The 19,259-nt window shown below is 42.2% G+C and overlaps 1 protein-coding gene across 1 annotated transcript in view; it reads right to left on the reverse strand.

Annotated features, from left to right (window-relative positions):
- Crybg3 (crystallin beta-gamma domain containing 3) overlaps positions 1 to 8,295 on the reverse strand; it is a 105,701-nt gene extending 97,406 nt beyond the window's left edge. The window contains exon 1 of the mRNA XM_021184559.2: positions 7,999 to 8,295. Coding sequence (XP_021040218.1) covers positions 7,999 to 8,147 — 149 coding nt within the window. The 5' untranslated portion in view covers positions 8,148 to 8,295. The remainder of the gene's footprint in view (positions 1 to 7,998) is intronic.
- Between the last annotated feature and the right edge of the window lie 10,964 nt (positions 8,296 to 19,259).

The raw sequence follows: 19,259 nt of genomic DNA on the forward strand, positions 1-19,259 counted from the left end.
GAGGGAGGGAAGGAGGGAGGGAGGGAGGGAGGGAGGAAGGAAGGAAGGAAGGAAGGAAGGAAGGAAGGAAGGGTGCTAAATAAGGAAGAGTTGAAAACTGTGTCACACCATGCTCACGGCTGGATTCCCAGACCCTAGGAAACTGCCTGGCACAGAGGAAACTCTATTCTTATCGGCGGGAAGCTTTCAAATAGTATGATCCACAAAGTGAGGCTCACAGGGGAATGAGCCAATGCCTTTGTGTGTATGACTTTTCCAATAAAATATTACTCCTGCTAATCTATAAAGCACTTTATCTTATACACACCTGGTAGCCTGAAGAGGCTTGGCAACCAGGCTAACTCTGGAGCCTGGGAGGTAAGAGCCAAATCCCTTTTACTGTACCTCAGGGCCTGGTCAAGGTGGATGGCAGACAACTTAAGAGTTTTGTGGTTCCATCTGTTCATTCAACCAGGCTTTCCATTATAGATTAATAATACATAAGTCTCAATTATACCCTTAAAGAGTGTCCAAGGAAAATGGTCCTGCAGTATACATTCTACAACTATCTGACATCCTTAATTTGGATTTTTGTTACTTGGGGAAAAAATTATTGCATCAGTAAGTTTTAGGTTTTCTTCTTCTTTCAACAAATGTTCACTAGGTCTCAAATCGATCTTTTTTTTTTTCTGTAACAGGTAATCCACACAAGTTTCAAGTGTGAAGAGGTGTACCGTGAAGGCCTCCCTGGTCCCCAGCCCTCAGCTCCACCCCATCCACAGAGAACGGGCAGCATGGCTCTAGCAACACCTCTTCATCTCCTCCCCTTCTCTGCTGTCTTCTTTTCAAATATACCTTGGAGATGTCTCCTTAAGGTACACATTCTTTCCAACAGGTACGCGATATTAATGTAACAACATCAGATAGATGTGCAGCTTTCTGGTTAACAGCAATCCACTCTTCGTCCTTCTGCTATTAAAATAACATGAACACCGACACAATTCTCCTAAGCAATTTTATCCTGTTTCCGACTTTATATGGATGATGGAATTCCTACAGGGGAGTTGCAGGACATGTGGTGGGTCTCTAACATCATCAGACACTCCTGTTTCCCTCGGAAGTGGCATATCAATTCACCCCTGCCTTAGTTTAACTTTTAAATTGCAGGGACAGAACATGTGCATCCATGACCAAGGCAATTTACAAAAGAATCCATCTAATTGGGCTTACACTTTCAGGGGGTTAAAGTCCACAAGCACAGAGCAAAGACATGGTGGCAGGAAGAGCTGAGAGCTTCCACCTTGATAGACAAGCAGGAGGTAGAGAAAGCTACGTGCTCTTGAAAGGCTCCTGGCCATACCTCTGTACAAGGCCACACCTCCTGATCCTTCTAAACAGTTTCCACCAGTTGGGGCCAAGTATTCAAAGGTATGAGTATATGAAGGCTATTCTCAGTCAATCCCTCCCTCAGGGAGTACATGAGTAGATTCTGTTCATCCCTCTCTAACTTGAGTTTTGTTTATCACATAAACAGGATATGCTGTCTTCCTGTAGTTTTAACTTTTATCTCTTATTTGAAGGAGACTTGTGTATATATTTAAACATAGATTCATATTGCACAGGATATAATTTCCTTTCCTCTGCAAGCTCAGAAGACTATAAGTGAATTGTGCAGACACTGACCTAGTGCACCTGGGCAGATGTCTGGCTGCCTGCCATTGTCTTTTCCTTCCATCAAAACCATTTTCCAAGGCCACACCTCTCTTGCAGGTCTTCCCAAGTTAAGCAAAGAATACTGCTATATAACGTAGGCTTTGGATTTAAAAAGAGCCACCCGACTTCTGGTTCTACCACTGGTGCCATGAGTCTTTTGATTAGCCAAGAACCCTATGAAAGCCTTCAATCCTGTGTGTGTGCAAGATGGAGTAAAGAAACATCTGCCAACTTTGCACAGAGGAGTTTTCTAGGACAAAAGAAACTCCTCAGAATCCCATGCACAGAACTCTCATAAAAGGTTGGTTTCATTTTGTCATAACTAATCTGCCAGGCCCAGAAAGGAAAAACCTAGTTGGCTAAGCACACAGCTGTTTCTGTGTTTTGGGACACTTCCATGAAATAACTTCTAGAAGTTAAACACTGAGGGAAAGGCCTCGCCGAGTTGTTCCACGTCTTAGCTAGCAACACCTGCCCAGTAAACATTGGATATGAGAGCTCTCTAATTGCAAACCTTCAAGGGATTCTCTCCCAGAGTCCCACTGCTCAGTGAACCGGTCACTGCCCACCTGGAACTCGGATTCCTCAGGGCTGGCTCCACCTATGCATAAATTCTTGTCGAGGCTGCAGAGTCAAGGAAGAAGAGGAGGAAAGGAGAGAAAGCACTGCTGTTCACCTCGTGCTACAGTTAAGGCCGCATTTCCCACACTCTTCTGACCAGGGAAAAGTTACTGTGAGATGCGAGGTCCGATTAAAATTTTTATTCAGCATATGACATTGGTGAAGAAATATGGGCCAGTGACATGGCTCAGCGGGTGAAGGCACTTGCTGTCAAGGTGGATAACCTGAGTTCAAACCTAAGGAGCTCGGGGTCAAAGACAAGAACAGACTTCTGTAAGCTGCCCTTTGACTTTCATACCTGTGTATCCACGAACACACACACACACACACAAATAAAATACATGTAATAGATATTTTCTAAACCGGAAAATTATCTGAACAAATCTCCTACACTAAAAACATACTTAGTTTATATTGAGTTTGTCTAAAATATATATATATACAATATATATAACATATATAAATATAAATACATATCCTAAGTTCTGAGCCTCTGAGGTCAGTTTTTAAATCAGGCTTCTTTATATACTGTCCACAATGCAGCATTATATGGAGAACATACACACAGAGCAATCACCTCAGCTTGTAGAGGTAACACACTCTGACGACAATTTCTTCAACTTTCATCTCACGTTAGCCCTCTCTCTCTATTCACTGGAGCCCCTGGGTTGAGCTAATATCAACCGATAGCTTTCCTGCCGCCACTGTTTTATGTAGCATCCCAATACAACTGAGCGTCCACGTATTTCATTAGAACTTTGCGGAGGGAATGCATTTTCCAGTTTGCAAACTGTCGTGACTCTCTCTATGTATTTTCCACTAATGAGTACAAATGCTAAAACCATCCTTGGCTCAATAAAGCCAGGAGTTCTGATTACAATTCCAGCAGAGTTAAGATTGCACAACTGAATCCCTTTCCCAAGGAACCACACAACAAGAATTCACAAATGAGCAATCCCACGGGCATCCCATGAGAACCCAAGAAACACACACACACACACACACACACAAAAATAGATCTCTCACTTACAAAAGGTAGCGTGTCTTGAAACGCTCCAACAGACTTACCATTCTCTCTGCTGCCAAGTGTAAGTTCCATGATCTGAGCTAGCCTGGCAGACCAGTACGGTGCACACCTCTGAGAGCTTCTAGAATTTGGTAGGCATTTTTATGACTTCTAGTATGAATTGCTGGCATGGCATAAGCATACCCTTATTCTTTTCAGCTTAACCAAAGGCCAATAGCTCTCAGGTTAGACATCAGAACCATTGCTTTTTTTTTTTTGGGGGGGGGGGGGGNCCTCTGAGAGCTTCTAGAATTTGGTAGGCATTTTTATGACTTCTAGTATGAATTGCTGGCATGGCATAAGCATACCCTTATTCTTTTCAGCTTAATTTATGGTTAATAGCTTTCAGGTTAGACATCAGTTCCATTTTTTTTTTTTTTTTGGGGGGGGGGGAGGGCAATCTTATCTTCTGCTCTACAGCCCATTAGCTTCCTGACCTCTGTCATTCCACGCTCTCAGCTGTGATGCCAGGTCACACCGCCCAACCTACATCTCACAAAGCCCACTTGGGGAGTAGGGAAAGTAGTATCCGTGGCTGAACATCACTAATCACCTCTTTAATGCTCCACCCTACAAGCACAGACCCACCTATCCGTGTTTGGGAAAGACGATGCACAGATGGACATGCTCCTGACCTTAAGTTTAGGGAACCTGTCATATCCTCTTCTATCCCTGACACACTAGGTTCCAGGCCCCACTCTGAAACAAAGAGCTTCTTTATTCAAATGTGGATTTCGTTTCTTTGCTTCCATTTGAGACAGGGTCTCCCACCCTGCTGCCCAGAATAATCTGGAACTCATTGCAGAATTCAGGCTTGAATTTGAAGCAGGCCTCCTGCCTCCGCTTCTGGAATGGCGGGACAACAGGAGCGATCCAGCATGCCCAGCTTTTAGCTTATGTTGGAAAAAGTATGGGTTTGAAGGGTAGAGGGGAAAACGGTGTCTAATGAATCCGAGCAACAGTCAGAGACCTAAGTTCAATTCTTACCCCTGACTCTTCCTCCCTCTCTGACCGCAGGTCTTTCTCCACTGGGCGTATTGCCCCATGCCCTTCCCATCCGCCCGCCTGACGGGACTCTGAGTTATCCAAATGACCAGACATGTTACTGGCAACTAGTAGGTGGAATCGTGGACATCAAAAGTCCCGCAATGGACAGGAAGAGTCCAGTTTAAAGAACTGTTACACCCCAAATACAAATAGAATCTGCCATTAAGAGCTGCCCCAGCCTCAGTGTCCTCAAAGTCATAAGAGGCTTCGAAGTGTAGCACCCCTTTCGCCCTGTGGCTATCCTCAAGCCAAAGCTCTCTGCCCAAGATAGGGACACAACCAGTCCTTGAGAAATGTTCTTGCCGTATTGTGTTAGCTCCCTTCTGGCTTACAGGTATTGCGTGGAACCCATAAACAGGTTCACCATGTGTGACCCAGCAAGGCCACAAGCTTGTGCAATCATTTTCCCAAAGCAGGTAAAATAAGAAGGTAGGCGTTCACCTACGGAGTTCTGCATTCCAACAATATCCATTTAACAGACCCGTTTTTAAAAAACATTCCAAAACTCCCAGTGAAGAGCCAAACATTTTCTCCAGAGACCACATTACTTAATTCTAACCTAATTTTCTGCATGCCTCTCTCTGTGGGCCATACCAACACACATCTCCTAATAGACCTTAAAATCTTGCAGGCCACAACTCAGAGGGTCTCTTAAAGTCACCTGTGACATCAGACACCCCCTCTGGACTCCTCTATCTCTTTTAATGACCACAGGCCTGAACACTACAGTAAGGATTGTCAAAATGAGACACATTGACTTCTGGGAGTTCGGAAAGTTCCCTGTGACAGCTTTCAGTTGCGTTACGTAGAATTTTCATTTCTGAATAATCAATGCAGCCACCATAAGCACTTCCGAGAACTGGTTGGCTAACAGGTTAGTTTAAATACTCAACAAAGGAACTCTTCATCCTCCTTGGCCATTAAAGGTGTAGTATGAACAGAACAGCAGCAAACTCAATAAATAAATGATGTGCTCACACCAAGTGAAGCCCCAGCAACACACAGCACACAGCAATAACAAAGGTTGTCTCGTGCTTCAAACAGGGGGACTATTCAAGAACTCTATCAATGTGGGGCTCACTAGAGTAGAGACCTGGCAACCTCTCCAGACCCTGTGTTTATCCCAGCATCCCCTGCCTTTTACTTTCATGGGCAGCACACATCTGTGGAGGGGGGCGATGCCGTGAATTTGACTTTCATTAGTCTCGTTAATACGTATGTTTCATTTTAATTCTGTTCCTAAGAAGTTGCTAGGGGTTCTGTTCTGAAGACCGTGTGCATCCTGTTTTGTATTTGGGCTTGAGTAAGCCCAGTAATGAAGCACTCGTAAGCCAACACAATGAGTTCAGGCAGGAAAGGAGCCTATGCAACATAAGCCTGAGAAAATCCATTTCATCCCAAGACATTCACACACACACATACATACACACACACATATGCACACACATACATACACACACACACACATATACACACACATACATTCACACACACATACATACACACACACATACACACACATACACACATACACACATATATATACATACATACACCTATATTCACACATACATATATACACACACATACATACACAGATATATACATACACACATGCACACATACACACATACATACACATACATACAAACATACACACACACACACACACACGGGACATCAGGGTCAGGTCACAGTACATGTGAAAAGTAGCAATGTCATTTTGAACAGCTCTCTTTAAAAATGCTTTTGTTTTTATTTTTACAGTAAAATACAGATTGTGATCATTCGAGCTTGTGGAAAGTTGTGCCAAATCAATTCCTAAATTTTGGACCACTGGACATGTTCCAGGTTGTAATTACTGTTTTTTATGTGGGAGACCTTTTCTTGGCTACCCACTATTGCAAGCAAAGTCACATCACGACTGCAAAAGATCAACCCTGCTCCCATTAAAAGGTTTTACTGCCACAAAAAGAAACAACCAAAGTGTCCTTTCAGTTTGAAACAGGATCACGGGCACAAATCCCAAGTCTGTTTCCAATCTTGTCACCACCAACATTGTTCTATTACTGGGAGGATGGGACCTACTGAGTGGTTCCATTTGTTGCCTTACACTTTCAATAAGGGCTTTGTGTTTATTTCTATCTGTGAAAAAGAAAGATTTAAGCTCCTATAAAACAGCTAAACACACACACACACGAGGGATTATCTGCAATCCCCTTAACATCTGGCTAGTTCTAAAACAGATGAGAACAAAATTAGTGCTCGCATAAGCATAATTAAAACCGCATCGTGAAAAGCCATAGCCAGGACCTATCAGTGGTGAGGAGAGACAGACAGGGGTAGGTGAAAAGGATCTATCTAGCTGCTGGATTAGTCAGCCCGGTGCAGAAAGAGTTCAGAATGGAGGAGTGCCTGCCTTAAAAGGGCAAATAGGCCAGGGGAATAGGCAGGATTTCAGGACAATGCTGATAGGAGCTGGCCTGCTTACTCAGTTCCACCACTCTCAAGTTTCCAGAGGGTGCAGAGTCTACTGCTTTCAGATCATAGGGGACTGTTAGGGACAACGTTAGAGCCACGACAGGGGAGACCTCCCAGATTTCAGAACTACCATTAAGGACAGGGAAACTTCGAATCTTAAAAGCATCAACAACCAGGCCAAAAGTATCTGAAACTTCCTAGTAGAATCACCAGTCAATTATAATTGGCCATTTCTTGGAAAGACGTATTATGCTAACAGGTGATTACACTGGGAATGATTCACAGTTAGGAAAACCAAGGAGCACGAAGGGCTCACAACAAATCACAAACCCTAAATAGTAATGGAACTAGAAGCGTCAGTTGTTTCCGATCCATTTTTCTTTGAAGTCCATCAGCAAGTCTTTAGTCTGAGGTAAATATAGCTCTCTAGAGGGCAACCTTCCAAGGACATGGGTTACAGGTTCTTCTGGTGCAAGTGAAGTTGGCTTCACTTCTCAAAAAAAAAAAAAAAAAGGAGAAAGAAGCGAATTACCACCTCTCCTTTAGAGTTGATGAGGAAATTTTAAAAACGGGCATTTTAATGAGACGAATTTTTAAAATGTCAATCTTTAAAGCAGCAGGAGTAGAGGGGAAAAGATTATGGAAAGAGTGCAACAGTGCACATACTAATCATTAAACCGAGCCAGCTCTCAGCTCCGGCCCTAGTTCCCCAAATCGGAGCGCTTCAGTCAGATGTCCCAAGTGAGGGAGACAGAGAGAAAGGAGGAAGGGCGGCAACATTTAAACTGTAAACAAATCTGGCGAAGACTTCAGATTCTGGATGTCGTCTCAGAAAGCTCTGATCGCAACTCTTTTAGGTATCACTTCGAGAAAACCTTAAGATGGCAAAGCACGACGCGGAGGGGCGCGAGATTCCCTCGGCAGCTGCAGAGCCTCCCCGAGTGGAGGGGACAGAGCCGGGAGCCCCCGATGGCGGCGGGAAAGCCACCGGCCGGGAGCAAGAACTTCCCCAGATCTAAGCCACCCAGGGCGGGACCGGAGGAAACCCGAGCGGAGGAGGAAGGCGCGCACAGCGCCCCCGCGGCTCCCACCTGGCTGCACTCCGGCTCGCTCCCGCCGGCTGGCCGGTCCCCGGCTTCTCCTCCTCTTCCTCTTCCTTGTCCCGAGAAGGGTTCCGCGGAGCGAAGAACCGAGAGAAGCTGTGCCAGGGGGCGCTGCCCCTCCTGCGGCCGCCGGACATCTCCCCACCGGCTCGGCCGCGCCGTCCGCGGGCCCCGACGAGCCGCTGGCCGGAGCGCGGGTGGCCGCAGCCCTGGCTAGCTGAGCGCAACGAGAGTCGGCGCGGGCCGCCGGCGCGGCTCCTCCAGCCGGGCCGGCACGAGCGCTCCCCGTGCGGCTCCTCCTCCCGCCCGCGCCCGGAGCTGCCCGCCCCCGGGAGGAGCCAGTGGCCGCGACCGCCCTGTCGGCCACAGCGTACAGATCCGGGAGGAGCAGCCTGGGGATGCTAGGCTCCGGCTTCCCGCCCAAACCAGCCCAGCCCGCAGCCCACTTGGCTTGGCCAACAGTCAACTGTAAATGCTTTGCTTCCCTTTCCCGAGTTAGGGCTGTTTTAAAACAGGGTAATCAATTAAAGTCTGGGGAAACACCTGGCAAGAAGCAGCACCCGCGTGCCCTGCAGCCTGGAACCTGAGCACAGCCTTTCTAAAGACAGTTTCAGCCGGCAAGGGTAGGTCCCATCTGTCCCGCTGTCAGCACCTTGTTTCTGCTTCAGCTGGCTCAGATGTGGAGCAACCAACCCAGGTGTGTTTTAGCGCTCACCCTTCACCTGTGGGCCACTCCCTGAATCCTTTTTCAAAAAAACTGTCCCTGATCACAAAACCATGTATGACTCAAACTAGATTCAGGTATGACTCAAACTAGAAAAATGCTGAAACAAATATTTTGTTGTTGCGTAGATGCTCCTGTATTCTGGAACTCCAAAGGCCCTTAACATTAGTTTAAAATCGAATATCTGGTTATGATAAAAATGACTTTATACAGCGGAGCTGCTAACAGAGAAATCACACAGGGCCATATTCGCCCCAGGTATATTGTTATAGTTTGTCTGAAGTCAAACACCAGAGGTATGAAGTTCAAGATAACAGTGGGACATTTAGTAACTAAAAATGTTATGTGAGCAAATCACATGAAAATAGGGTGATAGCTGTCTGTGGCTGGCTGGAGTAGTGAGGAGGTCGCACGTCTACCTGGCAGCCCCAAGTAATCATAGTGCCGGATAAGTAGCCTTCCCGCGGACCCACAGCTACCCCTTTGAGGCATTTTTATCTGTCATGTGGATCTGAAACTAGGAGTATGAGAGTAAGAAAAAAATTAGGATCAGATACAGTTAGACAGCATAAAAAAACTGGCCAAGCTAACATTATTTTGAAGGAGAATCCGTATTAAAGATCTACTAATCAGGAAGCCCAAAGAGGATTCAAAAGCAAAAATCTGAAGCAAATTCTTCCATGCAGCTACAGGGCCTGGAGAATAATGTGCCTCCCCAAAGCAATGTTAGCTGACTAGCAGTTGCCTTCCCCACATGTCCTGTGACAAAAAGTGGTCCTACACCTCAGTGTTGGCACAGAAGGTCCAGGCAGGGAGTCTGTCTGGGGATAAACGTGTCTGGGCGTCAATAAAATTATGAGGCAAATTCTGATTTTCAATAATACGATTTCCTCTCAATTAGCTGATAGGAAAATGCTATAGTAGTCCACATATTAATGTTTCTTTACAACTGGTCTCTGAGGTATATACAGAAGTATTAGGCTCACGGCATGGAAAGTTCTTGGTATCAAATGTTTGCTTTTCCAATACTTAGATTTTTAGATTTCCTGTACCCTTACAGTCTTGACATACAATAGCAGGTTCTTGAATCCTAGATTCTAGGATTTTGTTACGAAATCTGTGAAAGTGCTTTCAGATTTCAGTTGGAAACATCTCAGAGATACTAATTTTATCCACTCCACTTCACTTCATTTCAAATTCAGTTTTCATCCAGACATTTGGTAAGTGGCTGAGGCAGGATCATTCTTTCCATAAAGCTGATGAAGTTCACGGGTTTTTTGTTTTGTTTTTTGTTTTGTTTTTTTCTAGACAGGGTTTCTCAGTATAGCCCTGGCTGTCCTGGACTCACTTTGTAGACCAGGCTGGCCTTGAACTCAGAAATCCACCTGCCTCTGCCTCCCATTTGCTGGGATTAAAGGTGTGCGCCACCACCGCCCTGCCGAAGTTCACGTTTGAAGACACCTCACTGGTGCAGCCTTTTCCAGTGTGCGCAGTGACTGGATGGTCACGTGTTCTTAGACGACTGTCAATGTAATTTCTTCTTTAAAGCTAAGTGGATTGGGACCACAGGACTCTTCCTCTATCCTATGTCTGGAGTTCGTAGGTTCTAGAGTTCTTTGGCTCACACTGAGGTCTGGTGAATGGAGACTCCAGTGGCTTTGATCTTCTTGGGAAACTATCTATGTAGTTTTAAGCTGCTCCTCTTCGGAGGGTAGTTCAGTTTTTGCTTAAATTCCACCTTGTTCATTGCGCAACTCGTCCAGGTTTACACCCAAGACGCAAGACCACAGGTTCTGTTGAGACATGAATAGACACATGGCTTCCAAGATTTCAAGTATGTAGATGGTGAAGGTGAAAGAGGCTATGAAGTGTGCAGCTGGAAAATGACATGTGTTACGTATCCCAGATACCAGCCGACAACACTGCAAGACACAGAACTGTTTCTAATTGACACCAATTCTGTCAGAGTAGTAAAATATGTTCCATAACGCACTCTACTGTTTTTCTATTCAATGTAAACTGTGTCAAATTGAAATTTTCAGACTTCTTATTAGACCTACACCAGAAATTTGAGCTCTCTATGTGCGTGTCAGGACGTAATGATGCTTGTTTTCATGCCTTTTCTATAAATAATAAATAACACCAAGTGAAACGGTGGAAAGACTGTTCGATTGTTTTGTACGTACAATGACATTAAAAATATTTCCGTATGAAAGGTTTTCAAAGGATACACTATGAATTTTTAATATGTAGACATATGCCAAGTAGGAAATAGGAAAAAATACATTGCTTTTATAGAATTTGCTAAGTTTGCAGTGGATCTTTTAGAGTTACTAATTCGAGTCCTATTATGTTCCAAATCATTTAATATAAATTTCGTTTTTAGCGTCAGGATTTTTTTTTTTTTTCTTTAAAGAGAGCCTCACAAAAGAGAATCACCATTATGGACGAGGAAAAGGGTTGGAAGGGAAGCAATGGGGGCTGGACTTGGTGAAAACACATTATATGTGTGTATGAAATTCTTAATCAATAGAGGTTCCCCCAAAACTTTGAAAACTACAGATGCCACAACACTAAATTTGTCTTTTAAGTGCCCAAGATGTGTCAGCCCCACACTCCTGTGTAAAGATTAAGACAGTATGCCCTCTCTCAAGGAACCACTTTGATGGGAAAGTAGTTGTGTCCAGAAGAGAAGGGAACTTGTTTTGTAGGTGTATGTGGGGGAGGGGTATTCTGGAAAGCTCACAGGAGGAAGTGCCTTACTGCTAGATTCTCTGCCTCTGGTGACTACATCACTTCTACAAAAAGACTAATACAGTCGCCCATATATATGAGGAAGTGTCAAGTTTGCCACATGAGAGTGTATTGCCATTCCCAAAGCGAATGTACCGTATGGCTCAAAAGTGTGTGACCCGACTGGAAATGCCGATCCATGAAGCATTTAAGGGAGGAGGCATGAGGAGGTTGGAAATGCTGAGCTTTTCTGTTGTTGAGGGAACTCTACCAGAGGAAAAAACTACCGAATCTTTCTTCGAGCAGAGTATTTACTGTGTGGCAGGTGGCCCGGGAATATTAAGACAGCTGTCAACATCAAGGAAGGCACCAGCCCATGAAAAAGCAAACAGATGGGTTGGGGCACTTCACTGGCTGCCTCTTAGAATAATAGCGGTGCTCGGCCAAATGAGGCAAAGTCAAGCTGCCGAGGGCAGCAAAAAAGCTATTACTGGATAGAAGCGCTCAATTAGGAGGGAGGTGGGGACGGTATAGCCTCCCCCTTTCCTTTGTCTGCATACGCAAGTTTTCATTAAAAACCATGACAGCAAGGAAGAAAGGAGCAATGATGCTAGAGTTTCTCATTCTGTTACATTCTGACTGTCACGGTTTGTGACGTGGGGAAATGCCTCATCTTAGGGCTTCAATGAGAGCAGATGGTGAAGTTTTTAATAATTGGTTATTCAAACTTGTATGGAATACACGATGTTTTATTGTATTGTTCCTGGTTTTCTTTGCAGAACATGCAGAGAGTGAACTCGTTCAAACCCATGATTAAATAGATGTGTTAGTTTGAGCTAGGTTGCACTTATTATTTTATTCCTCCAGGATGATATATATACAGAAGAAAAGAAATCCTTAAAACTTTTGTGACCATTGAGAATTGAATATGCACTTTTCAAACAGTATAAAGTTTACTGATACTGAAATAATATGTTCCTTCAAGTACTTAAGTAGGAGAATGCCTTTGGAAACATAAATTATAAAGCATATTCCAGAATAACTGTTCGTATCAATTTGTTCATAGCAAACCAAATCAAATCAAGTCACACTAGTGCTATAAAAATGAAGTAAAATGAGAATATCAAATTAAATATTCTATTTAATATTAATCAGCTGCATACAATGGCAGGCATGAAACCTCAGAATATTAACTTACTATTAGATAAGAAACTTAGACCATATAATCTGTTTCTCCAAGATACTTCATCTGAGTACACAGGCTATGCACAACGGTGGATTTTAGGATTCTAAAATTGGCTTATGAAATTATTTTCAATTCTATAGCAAGTGTGTTCTGGAAGCCTGATCCTTCCTACTGGAATAACTAGTTGCCAGACTGACTTGTGAAGACAAGATATGGAGGCAGCTGCTGTTGTGAGCACAGGTTTTGATTAGGGAGAGACAGCAATTGGAAATGCTATATGTTGTCAAGTAAGATGAATCACAGCTTTCCCGTGCGGGCTTTACCTAATTTAAAACTGAGGTTAGCATTATTTCCTGTACACACATTTATACTGCACAGAATAGAACAAAAATCACTTTAGTTTGATTTGGAGTTGTAAAGTAATGAATTTAGAATTTAATGAATAAACCTGACAAACTTATTTATGGAAATCTTACTCCGTTCTGAACTATTCTGGCTAATAAACTTTCAGAAATTTAACTTAAAATATTTCAAAATGCAGTCTGGGAGTACAGTGACTGAGTTCTTGCCCCATGTATGCAAGGCCTTGGGTTCAATCCATAGACTGAAAAAAAAAAAAAAAAGAGAGAAAGAAATAATTTTAACCTGGGTATGGTGAAATACACCCGCAACCCTAACATGTGAGAAGCTAAAACAAAATATTTTAAATTTGAGGTTAGCCTGGAATACACAGAGAGCCAGCTTGCCCCACCTAGTAAGATTCTGGTTCAAAAGGCTAAAAATCAAGAATGCCTTTGTTGTTGTTGTTGTTGTTGTCGTCGCCAAGCTTAATAGCAATAGATCCACATTCCAATCAGTCACACACTTGTTCTGAGCAGCCACATCCATGTCTATAAAAGTGTCAGCCACCTACAGGCTGGGAGGAATTGAAACAAAATTACCTAAACCGCCATTTCCAGTTCCGTCCTTCGGACACTTCATGGCGGGCATTCAGTCAGTACATTTGGTTTCTGAGGTTTAAATAAAGCACAACCAGTTTTAGAACACAAGGTATCTTTGAATAAAATTTGGCAAGTTGCAACTTGCAAAGTTCCTTAGGGTAGTCAAAGTTCAATAGGGTAGTCAGAAAACTGAAAAATTAAAACAAACAAGTAGGAAAAGACCCTAATAACTACATATTTATTTAGAAGCCCAACAAGCACCCTGTATTTTATAAAGTACCAAAATAAAAATCTATATATAAAATTTTGAATGGCTGACTTCATAGTCACTCCTCTCAGGCTAGCTGCTTTAAACGTGACTAGAAAAGTTGGTGAGATAATGTATACAACAAACAAACAAAAACCAAAATGACAAATCCCCAAATGTTATCTGTAAAGATGTCGTTCGTAGGCAGTCCAGCAACTTTGCTCAGTTCTTTCAGGCTGGCTGCTTAGTGATTGGAGTTCACAGGGGTGACCCAGTCCCAAGCATCTCAGACTGAGACAAAATCACACAACAAAGGGTGGCCAACTGCAAGAGAATGCCATAAATGTGACCCGTGGGCAGAAGAGCAAGTGACACAGTGTGTAGCTTCAGCAAGCCATGCTCCATGTCATGCTCTAGGAAACCTCTAGAGGCATGGGTCAGGACGTTCTACAACCAGCATTTAAACGACCTCCTGGAACAGATCTGCTATAGGAATATCACACTAGTTAAAAAGAGCAGCATGATACATAATGCACAATGCTATGCCAGTGACAGACATATACTTAGTATCTGCTTTGGCTTCTATCTGATTTGGTCAGGAAATAAGACAATAAATGAATGCCTCTTAAATCATGAATCACCACACACCATGTGTAATACGTGGCATGCGCAGGTTTGGCATGTTAATAGGAAACTACCTTCAAGTGAACCCTTTATTGCATTCTCTTGACCTTCTTTTAAAAATTGCATAATTGAAAAGTAAATGAAAATGACAGGTATGAGAAATATGCAGGTGGAGAAACTGCTGCCCCAATCCTAAGGCGACTATATAATTTGAGTTTACAACTGCCAATTACTGCCTTGGACAGGTTAGACCAGTACATCTTATGGAAGTTGGAAGTCTTCTTACTGACGAAGTATCTAATTTGGGAGTAAAATCCAGCGTGTAAAGAATCGTTTTGACAGCTGCTTGCCAGTCTTCTATGAAGTTCCTTTCTCAAAGCTGTTACCTGGAATTCGTACCCAGTGGAGCACTGTCAGCTAGCTTGCTAGTGATGGTGTAAGGAAATACAGGACTGGGGCTGCAGAGGTGGTTCAGTGTTTAAGAACATGTACTACTCTTGCAGAGGCATTGAAGGCAGACAAAAGAGCAAACAGGATGGTTTTAAAATCAGCAAGGGATTCTTGACTCATTGAAGACTCATTGAAGGCCTGTTCTATGTAGGTAAATCGGTTGTACCAGGGTGGTGGTATTTTCAGGTCTGTTGCATACATGAAAGGTGTCACCTTGAAGGGCTTAATGACTCTTGTGCCTCTTGGTTCCAGAGAGCCAGTAAGGTCAGGCAACATGTGGGAGAGTCAAAGTCCCTGCAAGGAGGACCTGAGATACTATTTCATGAAGGTCAAGCCCAAGTTGTACTTGAGACCCTCCTAAAATTTGGAGATGCTAGAACCATGAAATATCTACCAAGAAAGCTGCAGGATACAGTCAAGCTGGCTCAAGAAAGAATACATTTATCATAGGTGGCAGAGCTGGAGGGTGAGACTGTACAAACCCTTTGAAATCTGAAGGATTCCACTTGTAGTAGATGCCAGCTATGGAGGAGATTCAGGATTTGGTGTTTGCTTTGCTGGATTCCAGTCTTGCTTTGATTGAATCATTCTTTGCTATGCCCTCATTCATCCCTTTGGAAGAGGAATATATATTCCGTACTGTTCTTTACTGGAAGTAACTTGCTTTTGATTCTTTTTGTAAATAGGAGCTTACAGTTAAGAAATCACCTTGAATTCCTAATGATAGTTGGTGCTTTGGACTTATAAAATGTAATTATTAAAGAATATGGGTACTTTTGAAGTTGGACCAAAATCATTCTGCAATATGAGATGACCATAAGCTTATGGAAACGAGGGGTGGAAGCTTAAAAGTGATGTCTTTGGGTGTGACATTGTCAGAGATAGTAGTTATGATGGGTAATCTTTACTGACAACTTGATAGGATATGGAACCATTATGAAACAAGTAAGTGGGGGATATCTGAAGGATTATCTAAATTAATTGTTACAGCAAAGCCCATCCTCTATGCTGGTGGTGCCGTTTTGCAGGATAGGATCCTAGATGGAACAATAAGAATGCAGTCAGAGTACAAGCACTTATCACTTCTTCCTCCCTGGGTACAATGAGCCCAGCTGCTTACTGTTGCGGGCACCGTACTTATCTGCCATGGACTCTCTCCCCAGGAACTCGAAGTCAAAATAAGCCCTTCCTTCTTAAAGTTGTATTAGATCACAGTGAGTAACCAATATATTTCTAAGCTAAGAAATAAGAGGCAAGTAGTAAGAGAGTAGATGCTATGCATAAAGTTAGGCAAACTGGCGTATTTTATTATTAGAGTCATAAGCAAGTTGAATTTGCCTTAAGTAGTAGAACAGACCGAACACTTATTTTTACACAAAATGCACCGGTTGGAATCTTAAACACCAGTGTGATACTAGGAGGAACTGTCTTTGGGACGTAATTAGTTGATGATGGTGCTGCTCTAAAGGATGTAAAGAGCCTTAATACTCCTCTAAAGACACTCAGAGTGTTCTCTGTCTTTTCTGTTATGATACAATGAGAAGACGGAACTCCACTGCTAAGGGGGCTTTCAACAGAACCTTAAATCACTAGCAGACCGATGGCAGATCACCATCCTCTATAACTTCTGTTGCACATAAGCTGCCAAGGCTATGGTTATTGTTATACCAACCTGAATTAAGCAAGTACTTTTACAAGGAAATGAATGTAATTATGGAAATCAAAACCTTGATGTGTCAAAATCTGAAAGGAAAAAAATAATTACAAGTAATTAGGGTATATAATATAATTTTTATCAGAACCTGTAAATGAAAAATACTCAAAACTCAGTTCTGTGGTTTATAAAACAGTCCAGTCAACAAAGAAATATTTAAATGTAAAACAAACAATGCTAAGATTTGAACATTTTACAAAATGCTGTTAAAAATACTGAGCTTAAGTTTCTCAATGCTGAGGTGTAAAACATGGGGGAAAAAGTTGTTTCAACTTTGAGATATATTGCCACTATATAATATGCTAGAAACAAACACAATAATTTCAGCTTATATACATATGGCATCCTATATTATCCAGTTTGCTTCTATAGAATCTTTCCTTGAAAATGAAGTATAGTAATAAATGCTGTTTATAAACCATTAATAGATCTTAAGAGATCAAGGGGAAAGTATTTTCTCTTCTAAGTATTTTAATATGTGAGTTACTAGCTAGTTTAGTTTTAAGCAGTTTTGTTAATTTTATCTAACTTGTCAACATCTAATGTATCTCATTTAATATACCTCCATGTATTCAGGCTCAGAGAGTAAACTCTTAGTGTTGATAGGCTTAAAATGAAAATCAAAACAAATTAAAAAAAAACAAAATAAAAACACCCAAAAATAAAAGAGCACCTCCAGTAGTCTATGATTTTTAAATTAATTTCACTTTTAGCAGTACTATTAAAAAATACCTATATTTCTCTTCTCTGTTTTGAATCATCTATTCTAAACAGAGTGCTTGCTTTTGAAGGCCAGCACCAGCATTTCTCAGCCCTGTGCATTTCACCAAATCACCGAACCTCTTATTTCCTCTTAAGTGAAACATTCTATCCTGGAGGGAAGCTCTTCTGGGATCAGGAACTTGTAAAGGTCAGCTCATTCAGATTGAGGAAGGAAACAACTACTAAGTCTCAGAAAGTTCCTAAAACTTACCTGAATTACAATAGTCAGCAGTAAGCACTGTACAGGAGGTAATTATGACCAGTTGAATTGTCTGCCTATGGTATAGACCTCCATGGGTTCATCTTCTCTGAGTCATTAGCCATGCTGGGAAGAGTGGAGCTCTGTGTTGATGTGGCTGACTTGAGTTGTCCATGACTCTGTAAGTAACCCTTCACTCATACTCCAGAGTAAGCAGCCCTAATAAACTTACTAGTTTACCAAGTTAGGGTTTGGTAGATTCATTTCTTTCCTGTGGTCGTGTTGTCCTTTCTGGGCTGAGTAGATGTTTTTTCATTATTTACCCAGGAAATTCTCACACAACCCGTCCAAACTCCCAATCCACAAAAAAGAGCCAACAGGGCATAGCATATATATATATATATATGGTTGTGAAGACTGAAGGATGTAAAATTCTGAATGTGTAGGTGAAAATTTGAATTTCTCTGCCTTCCTAAAATTGTTACAGTGTATCTGTTTTTGCTGTTTCTTTCTTTAAATGGCAGCACGGGTTGTGAGGTTGGCACTATTAGATAAAGGTACTTGCTGCCAAACCTAGTGACTTGAATTCAGTTCCAGGAACCCACGTGATAGAAGGACAGAACCAACTCCTGAAAATTGTCATCTTACTCCACATAGCATTTCCTCCACAAAAAAAGAAAAAACAAACCAACCAACAAACAAATAAACAAAACGTGTTGTGGTGGTTTGAATATGCTTGGCCCATGGAAAGTAGCCATTGTTAGAAGTGTGCCACCGTGGGAGTGGACTTTTTGAGAGCTTGATGGTGGAAGATGGAATCTCTTCCTGGCTGCCTTTGAATCAAGATGTAGAACTCAGCTTCTTCTCCACCACGTTTGCCTGCACGTTGGCATGCTTTCCACCAAAGATGATAATGGAGTGAACCTCTGAAATTACAAACTAGCCTCAATTACATGTTGTCCTTTGTAAGAGTTGCCTTGGTCATGGTGTCTCTTCATAGCAATAGAAACCCTAACTAAGGCACACGTTTAAAAAAATACATCATTTCTATCTATATTTGAGGCAACTCCAGACTGATGACATTCTGAACGCATACTAATAAAAGAAGCTTATGGCATGCTATCAAAATAGACAGACCACTAACCACTACAATATTCTGATGATCTTTAGTTTTGCAAATGTCCATTAATTGGTATTTCTAGACTTTGAGAAATTGGATTATACATCTTTGACTGCTATTTTTATGAAATCTGTAAAGACATCTACTTCCAATGGATACGTGTACCAATGTGTCTGCATTACTCACCTTTTGCCTTGTTATTTTCATGACTAAGAATGTTTAAGATGTTATATAATTCGTAGCTTTTCATTCAAATGCAATGTATTCAGAACTGGCATCATTGTTGTGAGAATAGTTTCAGTGTCTAATTTAACAGGGAAGTATGAACTTGAGTTTACAATTATAAATGGCCTTTCTTTAGGTTGTCAGAAGTTACATATGTTGTGTTCCTGAGATATGTCTCAAATTCTGAAGAACACTCACATAGCAGTGTATAAACAGTTAGCTGAGGTAGTGGAGTCTGCTGTAACTGACTACCCAGAAGGCTCCTTAAGCAGTGAATTGAACTGAGGATACACCCCTGAAGCGGTGTTGTGCCCAGGTTTCTCT

The sequence above is a fragment of the Mus caroli genome, chromosome 16, assembly GCF_900094665.2.
Source record: "Mus caroli chromosome 16, CAROLI_EIJ_v1.1, whole genome shotgun sequence".
NCBI lineage: Eukaryota > Metazoa > Chordata > Mammalia > Rodentia > Muridae > Mus > Mus caroli.